At 36.8% G+C, this 10,000-nt stretch overlaps 1 protein-coding gene across 1 annotated transcript in view; it reads right to left on the reverse strand.

The window, feature by feature from the left end:
* adgra1b (adhesion G protein-coupled receptor A1b) overlaps positions 1-10,000 on the reverse strand; it is a 158,647-nt gene that overhangs the window by 11,723 nt on the left and 136,924 nt on the right. The window contains exons 16-17 of the mRNA XM_079855666.1: positions 7,269-7,392; positions 2,842-2,990 (exon numbers count right to left, since the gene is read on the reverse strand). Coding sequence (XP_079711792.1) covers positions 2,842-2,990; positions 7,269-7,392 — 273 coding nt within the window. The remainder of the gene's footprint in view (positions 1-2,841; positions 2,991-7,268; positions 7,393-10,000) is intronic.

The following is a 10,000-nucleotide window of genomic DNA, read 5'->3' on the forward strand; positions in this document are numbered from 1 at the left end:
ACATAAAATGAACCGCAGGAGATTTGAAGCGTGAGAGAATAATTCTGAAGACGGATAAATGAAAAAACAATCATGTCGCTTGCGGTCGCACAGCAGAATCACTCTGGAGAAGAAACAAGTTTCAATCAAACTCATGGAAGTGCACATCACAGATGAGAAGAAACACCACCGAGATATTGATCCAGCTTATACTATACTATTATCTGCAGTATTCTCTGGCCATAGCACACACAAACACACACACACACACACACACACACACACACACACACACACACACACACACACACACACACACACACACTAATGTTTGCATTTACAGTTTCACATACACTTAAAGAAATAACTTCATTTATCAGTGTATACTGGGCTGTACTCTAGTACTGAGGAACCATCCTCATGTTCTCTGTTAATTAAGAACCAGATTAATAGGAGGAAAGGCTGAATTGAAGTGTAAATGGAGCGTCGTGCTGAACGGTTTACAGCATCTGACTCGCGTCTTCACGGCCCGACCGTCTCTGAACCACCGCTGAGAGAACACAACGTGACCTACTTTCAACACAATAAACCCAGAAGTACTAAAAATCCCAGATTAAAAACTGTGAAGCACCAGCCGACGAGCAGACAAGCTGTGTTAAATATATTTGTTTTATAGTGAAGCTGTGTGTGTGTGTGTGTGTGTGTCTACTTAACTATATTTTGGGGCCATATTTGTACCCAGACGTGACCAAAAGCTGGCAAAAATCTCCCAAATCCTCCCTTTAGGGACGTCCTCATTTGTAAATCTGGTATAAATAAATAAATGTTCAAGACGGCCTTGATATTTCGTTTTGAGCGAATCAATCGGGCGAACCAATGATTCAACGACCCATTCATAAAGAGAGCCATTTACTTAATTCCTGAATAAATCGGCGTTTGAACACATTTTCACAGTTAACACAATAATTAGCCTGGATGGCAGCCGAACTTAGCCCCGCCCACAACATTTTTAGGTCGGGAAGTTCGGTCTGGACTTGATCCGTTGTGGAGTTATTATGCTCGAACAAAAGCTGTTCGGACCAATCAAATTGTCAGGGCGGGCTTAAAGGAGAACTCCGGTCAATTTTAACATTTTTTTTGTACATTTGGAGTGCTGTCAATACAGAGAACAACGACAAAAATCGGTGTTGCCTACACCGTGTTATCCTCTTTTTAAAATTTGCACCCTGTTGACTTCAATGGGGCAAGTTTTAAACCTGCTTTTAGCCTCTTAACATCCTTGATGTGTCATTACAAGTGCACAGGTCATGTGAGTGATTCCTTCAGAGTGAACACGGGTGAGTCTGACTGCAGTAGATGTGAAAGATATGGATAAAAGTGATGTTATTTAAGCCAGCGAAAATACCTGTTTACATCCTGTTTTCGGCCGAAGTCCATAGTAATCGATTGTCGAGTTCACGCACATTGGTTTAGTACCTATGATCACGCGCGTGAATTCGACAATCGACTACTTTGGACTTCGGCCGAAAACAGGATGTAAACACAGGTATGTGCGCTGGCTTAAATAACATCATTTTTATACATATCTTTCACATCTACTGCAGTCAGATTGACCCGTGTTCACTCCGAAGGAATCACTCACATGACCTGTGCACTTGTAATGACACATCAAGGATGTTAAGAGGCTAAAAGCAGGTTTAAAACTTGCCCCATTGAAGTCAACAGGGTGCACATTTTAAAAAGAGGATAACACGGTGTAGGCAACACTGATTTCTGTCGTTGTTCTCTGTACTGACAGCACTCCAAATGTACAAAAAAATGAGCTCAATGTTAAAATTGACCGGAGTTCTCCTTTAATACGATGATGGACAGATGATCAACAGGAACGTAATCATCCATGTCACCAAAGAGCGCTTGGGTTGAATTCGTTTACAACAAAGATGGCTGCCGCTGGAAAACTGAGATTTCACACTTACAAATAAGTCAGATAGAGTAAATGCATATTTGGCGTGCTGTCCGAGGAGAGGCTCCGGCTCGGTATCCGCCATCGCATCTGTTATAGAAGATATCGACAGCGCATTCATTTTAAAGAGGAACAGAGAACCGCGATCAAGGCATTTGTCGATCGGAAACATGAATGAAGAACATACGTCACTTACTCCGTTGCTCTGATTGGCTGTAGGTCTATCCAACAGTGCAGAGGCATTTCCCTTCCTGGTTCGGTTGAAACGCCCCATAATCACAGCCCAATGGAGCAGATCAGACTCACATTCTGACTAGAGTCTGAGTATGACCACGTCAGGCTACACAATAATGACTTAAAATGATCATTTGGGGGTCATTTCTCAGCCAAATTTGCTGTGCAATTAATTTGTGATTAATTACGATTAAAAAATGTAATCGCTTGACAGCCCTAATAAATTGTTATTAACGTACAAAGTTGTGCGTTTAACAAGGATAGACAACTGAACTCAACAATTAAAACACACCAACCCATCGACAGACCTACCGCGGTAACTACCGTACACTGACCAGCCCAAGGGTGAAGATAACTACTTTAGACACAAATCAGTGTGTGACGAAGTTATGAGACACTGTGACCTCACTCTTATTCTCTCTCCGGTTGCTTTATTCACATGTGGAATGTGCCCTGTGTTTATCATCTTGACACTGACAGAAGGTTAACGTTAAGGTCACAATCACCATCCTGATGCTGGATCTTCACTGGAAGAGCTTCATCTCATTCTCTTCAGAATAATGTCAAGCACCAAGCGGCTAATGTGTTCAAATCAACTCTGAGAGTGTCATAACCAGAGAACAACGTCTGGAGTCGAGCAAACGCGTGTTTCCGACGGTTCGTACCTCAGCATGGGGGATTTCGGGTGAGGCGGCGCGTGATCTCCGTCCTGAGCTTGCTGGGGTTTTTTGGTCACTTGTTTGTAGATGTTTCGTGCCGTTACACCCAACCAGAGCATAGTGGACAGAGACGAGTAATGCAACACGATCCCGACCTGAAACACACACACACAGAACAGTGTTTGAGGCGCAAAACACACTGAAACAATTCCAGATAAAACTAAAGCATGCTATTTTCAGAAGCATATTTGAAGTATCATGTAAATACATGAATATGCTCATAAATAATACTTTTACTTGATGCATTAAAAAGTGACTGTAAAGACATTTAAAACATTGCAAAAAATAAATATTTTAAGTAAATGCTGTTCTTTTGAACTTTCTGTTCATCAAAGAATCCCAAGAAATAAAATGTATCACGGTTTCCACAAACATATTCATAATAATAATCATAACTGTATTTTGAGCATCAAATCATCATATTAGAGTGATTTCTGGAGGATCATGTGACACTGAAGACTGGAGTAATGATGCTGAACATTCAGCTTTGATCACAGGAATAAATTACACTTTACTGTATATTCACATAGAAAACAGTTATTTACATTAGAATAATATTACACAATTTTTACTGTATTTTTGATCAAATAAATGCAGCATTGGTGAGCAGGAGAGACTCATTTCAAAACTATTAAAAAATCTTACTGACCTCAAACTTTTAACAGTAGTAGTATATACAGTATATCACAGATTTATGATAGTAAAGCTTAATGAAAGCAAATGGGACAGACGTAATTAGCCTCTTTAACAGCTTTGATTAGTGATAATTGTGCCTTTGGTTGTTATCTCTCAAATCAAATACATGAAACACATCAGGTTGGAATGACAGTGACATTAATGTTGCGTAATGTGTCTCATGACCATTGAACCGGATGTATCCAATGGAAAATGAGACACAAAAAATAACTGAAATAGTGACTGATCTTAATAATCTCAAGGCCAATTAAACAACCAGGCCTATTAAAATAAAAACTGGAATTGCATCCTAATGACACTACAATAACACACACAGATCAACGTTAAGCTCGCTCAGCTGAACATATAACTGTATACAGTTCCCGTCTCTGAATGAAACGCTGCGCTGTCATATATTCAGCGGGAATCCTGACTAAATATAATTTCTCACATCCACTTACGCATCACTCTGTTTGCAGAGACAGCAAATAAAATAATCATATATTTCTCGTCTGGGGAGCCGCGTGGTCTGAGAAAACAACATATATGTTCACACACACTCGTGTGAAATTACCCAGAAGGATAAAACCCAGATCCATATCATCAGGAGACACTGACCGACGACGCATTCCCATTACACAGATTACACTTTCCCATGTCATCCGTCACTCGGCCAATCAAATCCGGCTTCTCTACATCCCTCTCAGATGAAACACATGAAGATGAATGAATATAAATCTGAGAACGACCTTGAGCCGTGACACTGAACCCTTACAGAAAACCCCCGACAAACCCTGAGACATCCGACTGGAGCTTCTCACCAGAACAACGAGATCAGTCGCATGCAAATCTGCGTTTCTGTGATTTTGAATGATTTTGAAATGTCTCTTCTGCTCACCAAGTCTGAATATATTTGATCGAAAATACAGTAAAAATTGTGAAATGTAATTAGAAATTAAAATTGCGGTTTTCTATGTGAACACATTTTAAAATGTAATTTATTCCTGTGATGCAAAGCTGAATTTTCAGTCTTCAGTGTCACATGATCCTTCAGAAATCACTCTAATATGATGATTTGATGATCAAGAAACATTTATGAAGGATCATGTGACACTGAAAACTGGAGTAATTATGCTTAAAAAAAAAAAAAAAAAAAAAAAAAATATATATCATCTTTGGTCACAGGAATAAATTACAGTTTACAATATATTCACATAGAAAACTGTTATTTTAAATTGCAACATTATTCACAATTTTTACTGTATTTTTTAACTTAACTTTTTTTAGATCAAATAAATGCAGCCTTGGTGAGCAAAAAAAAGACTCCTTTCATGGAATAAATTATAGTTTACAATATATTCAGATAGAAAACAGCTATTTTAAATTGCAATATTATTTCACAATTTTACTGTATTTTTTTTACTGTAATGTTTTTTGATCAAATAAATGCGGCTTTGGTGAGCAGAAAATACTTATTTCAAGGAATAAACTATTGTTTACAATATATTCAGATAGAAAACAGCTATTTTAAATTGCATTAATATTTCACAATTTTTATTGTATTTTTATTGTAAATATTTTTGATGAGATAAATGCAGCCTTGGTGAGCAGAAAAGACTTCTTTTAAAGACAGACAGCACATTCAAAGTGAAAAATGAAAGACCAGTTCTTAAATACATCAAACCCCTCACACAAACCTCTCAACTAACCAATCAAACATCATATTCACAGACTAAATCATCTAAACAATCAGAATGGCACCACAGGGGAATATATTTATAATATTGGCGCTGTGCTATCAATTTATCAGATATTTACACTCTTCGCCACCCATTTAGAAATTACTCTTGCCATCATTTAGAGCTAACTAGCTCGAAGATACAGCACTCTCTCATTAAAAGCATATAAGCAATACTGCTTGTTTAATCACACACACATTCTCTTCAATAAAACCTCTTTTAATCATCAGGATCCAATGATTAACCTGTAACTCTGAGCTCTGCTGGCCAACTGGAGATTTTTGACTCATCGAATGCATTAAAGACATTTTCTCCATTCAAAAAAGCACAGATTTTAACTATCCACCATATTCCTGACGAGCTTACTGCGTTTTCAATTATGGGAGGCACTTCCGGTTTGGGGAACTTCCATTCAAAAAGGCTGAAACGAATCAAATAAAGCTGATCTGTCAATTTTCCTTCATGATTTATTTTCAGACATCATGAGAATAACATTACACTTGCTATTTTAACATGACGTTATAACAAGAATATCTATGAAGAGCTCTTTTCAGTCGCTGCTTCTTTTCCTCGTATTTTCTTTTTTCCCTTTGCAATCTTCTGTAAAAGTATGAAAAAGGTCAACATATACTGCACATTTGTGGTCTGTTCTCCCGAATTTAATTTACGATATATTCCATTAGTAATTCACTGGAATGCACGAAGACTCACGTCTCTTTCCAGGTTTGTTTTCACAGGTAAATGCAATTTATAATCTGTCAAAATTTAGGAAATCACTTTGAAATAGTATCAGGTAATGCTGAAGTTAATGAACATTTTTGATTAAGGCGACATACAGTAAGTTACATAATACAGATATATATATTACTACATATTACACGCTTTTGGGGTTGTTTGGTCTGTTAAAAGTACCTTGTTGATGCTTTTACACTTTTAAATTTCCTTTTAATGTTCGATGGTTGAAGGGTGAGTAGATTAATGTAATCTCGTGACACTTTTTAAACATATCGCGTTCATAGAGCGAGCATTTCACTGATTGTTTACAGCTTAACGGAAGTTACACCCATAATTTGCGCAAAGCATCATGGGGCGTATAAGGTGGATAGGACATTTATCAGTTATTGGCCATAACATAAAAATTATATTGGCTTATTAGACCAGTCAGAATTGTAATATCAGTGCATCTCTAGAGAATTTATCACTGGGTCATATGCATGTGTTTAATTCAGGATTGTGCACCATTCAAAATTTAACTGTAAATGTCTCAACTAAAATTTCTGAATTTTATTTGAATATGATCAGCAAACAGGATGCAAATTTACTATAGGTTATTGGCCATAACATAAAAATCATAATCAGCTTATTATATCAGTCAGAATTGTAATATCAGTGCATCTTTAGTGAATTGAGCCCTCTCAAAAGCATGCAAACGTTATATAATGTTATTAAATTGTTTTTAAATTACTGAATTTGATTTGATTATGAGTGAACAGGATGCAAATTCGCATTCAATAAAGTAGAATTAAAAAGCAGTGAGAAGTGTAGATTGTAATATTGTGTCTTCTACAATACGAGATTGATGTGAAGCCTGCAGCGTTCAGGACCGAATGAGGACGCTGACAAACAAACCCGCCGCACTTATAGAAACCTACAGCGTCCCACTGACCCAAACTTTAATTCTTTAGTCCATAATGTGGGATGAAATGCAGTCTTCTACACAATGACGAAGCCCGTCAGCGCTGCACACCAGAGGAGTCTGAAAGAGCCGCTGAGAGCACCTGAAGGCACCACAGCATCTAAAGTGCACATACGTGAAGCTCTGTATAGATCACTTCAAGTGTGTAACGTGTTTTCATTACGGTCAGAGGCCGAGTGCATGAAAAACATGAACACACACACACAGCGAGCTCCGTACACACCGCTACACATGAGGGAGAGATGAAAAGGCACGAGACTCACGGCCTGGCAGATGATGGGGTGTTTGATTCGGTTGATGCCTCCAGCGAACACAGCGAACGTCAGGGCCGAGTGGAAGCAGAAGTTCAGAAGCATGTGCCATCCCTTACGACTGATCCGGATTGTACTGGGAGAGCAGGATAAAACACACACACACAACATACGGTCAAACATGTGTAAACCGGATTAAAGCCCTAAATGTGCCTCTGAGTGCATGAGAGACGTACAGGTCATCAGGACATAAACACACGAGAACTGCAGCAAATACATCATTTCACATCATAAGAGAGGGTTATAGAAATATTACTGAAAACAAAAGAGGTCTGAGAACACATAAAAAATAAAAATAAAAATAATTGTCTTATATATTTTAGTACATATGCTTTTTAATAAAAAATAAATATAAAATTAAATAAAATATATAATAAAATACAATAAAATATATTTATTTTTTATATTTTAGAACATTTATATTATTTATAATATATAAATATATATATAATATATATATTTTTTATATATTACAAATAATTATTTGTAGAAAAATATATAAAATAAAAACAATATTAAAAAATATATAAAATATTTTTTAATATTAAAATATTATATTTTATGATATATTTGAGTATATGTTTATTGTATTTTTGAAATAAAATATATAATCAAAACATACATAATAGAACCAATAAACAAAGAAAATATTATTTTGTATGTTTATTATATATATATATATATATATATATATATATATATATATATATATATATATACATACATATATTAAAATGTATCATAAAATGCAATGAATTTAATGTTTTAGTATGTTTATTTTATTTTTTTTAAATATAATATACATTTACACACACACACACACACTCAAACCTGGGTCCCCATGAGCACAACATCTTTTTACAAATTTTACGACCTGAAATCACTTGCTCTCCTTTGTACTTCCTCTCAGAGCGAGTAGATGCAGACGGCCAGTTTCTCACAGCTTAGCTTAAATTAAAAGTCATTATAAAAACCGCACGAACCCGCAGCCCACGGTGCATTAAAACGCTGTCTCTGTAAGTTCAGGAACAGATTTCTTCTCTCAGAGCCATAAATCATGAGCTCAGCTCGACTGAAAGAGCAGAGAGTCTCTCTGGGTCACGAGCTCGAACCTGGCATCACTCCAGTGTGTGTGTGTGTGTGTGTGTGTGTGTGTGTGAGACTCAAGCCTGCAGGAAGAAACGATGTGATGGACTTTAAATAGGTCTCACAGCATTTCCACTTACACTCTTGATAAAGTTGGCAGGATCCGCAGCCAAACACGATCATGCTGTGATGGATACGCCTGTCAGACGCACAACTGTGACATCAACTGTGGCTTTTCCTTTTATAGACTCGCAGGCCGACTTATTTCACTGGCCTTATCATATATTTAATATACATTACGGTTTAAAAAGTTTGGGGTCGGTCAGATTTTTTTTTATGTTTTTGAAATAAGTCTCTTCTGCTCATAACGGCTGCATTTATTTGAGAAAAATGCAGTAAAAATTGTGAAATATTATTCCAATGTAAATAACTGTTTTCTATGTGAATATATAGTAAAGTGTAATTTATTCCTGTGATCAAAGCTGAATTTTCAGCATCATTACTCCAGTCTTCAGTGTCACATGATCCTTCAGAAATCACTCTAATATGAGGATTTGATGATCAAGAAACATTTATGATTATTATCAGTGTTGAACGCACTTCATGTTTTTGTGGAAATCGTAATACATTTTATTTTTCAGGATTTTCTGATGATAGAAAGTAAAAAAACAGCATTTATTTGAAACAGAATCTTTTCTAACATTATAAATGTGTTCACTGTCCCTTTTTATCAATTTAATGTTTCCCTGCGGAATTAAAGTATTAAAAATCGTACTCACCCCAAACTTTTAAACGCTAGTGTAAATGTTTCATAATTTCATACTTCAAAGACAAAATAGATCATGAAATCAGGCAAACTGATCCAAGTTTATGCAGAAACTGAGGGCTGAATTCACACAACAAAAGCACCATTTCTACATGTCAGCTCAAATACCAGCATCTTATTCACATGCAACGTAGTTTAACGACGTTTTAAGTGTGTGTGCTGAACTTCAGCCCACAACATGATGATTAAATCTCTTAAAGAGACACATTAGCCCCAGAGGTTTCCTGGAGAACTCAATAAAGATTCATTTGCGGATAGCCGGAGAAAAGATGACATGATTCTGTGGCTGGAGTGTGATTTCCCCGAAGCCCTGATGATGGACTGATTTCATCTCAAGAGTCTGGCTTGTAAATGAAGGAATCTACATCTACAGCTCACACACACACACACACACACATGAGATACGCCTGACTCACAGTCTGAGGAAAACAAACGTCTAACTGAGACGAAAGCTGTGGATCAGAAGTGGGAGTCGTGACAGTATGTGAAATCTGACAGACGTCCACTTCTGACTCATGAGTGTCTTCATGATGGAAGATCAATAAAGCTGAACTATTCATGAGTGTGTGTGTGTGTGTGTGTGTGTGTGTGTGTGAGTCACAGCCTTATTCACCAGCACATTCACAACAAACCGAAAGACGATCCATTATGCCCTTTTACAAAGCCTTGATTCTACTAGAACAGGTTTTCCTGCTTGAATGTTGATTATTTTCCTCATATTCTCCATTGTTGCGGCTCCTCTCTTCCCAGTCTGTCAGTAACACTCTGTTTA

This window comes from Squalius cephalus (genome assembly GCF_949319135.1).
Source record: "Squalius cephalus genome assembly, chromosome: 21".
Taxonomy (NCBI): Eukaryota; Metazoa; Chordata; class Actinopteri; order Cypriniformes; family Leuciscidae; genus Squalius; species Squalius cephalus.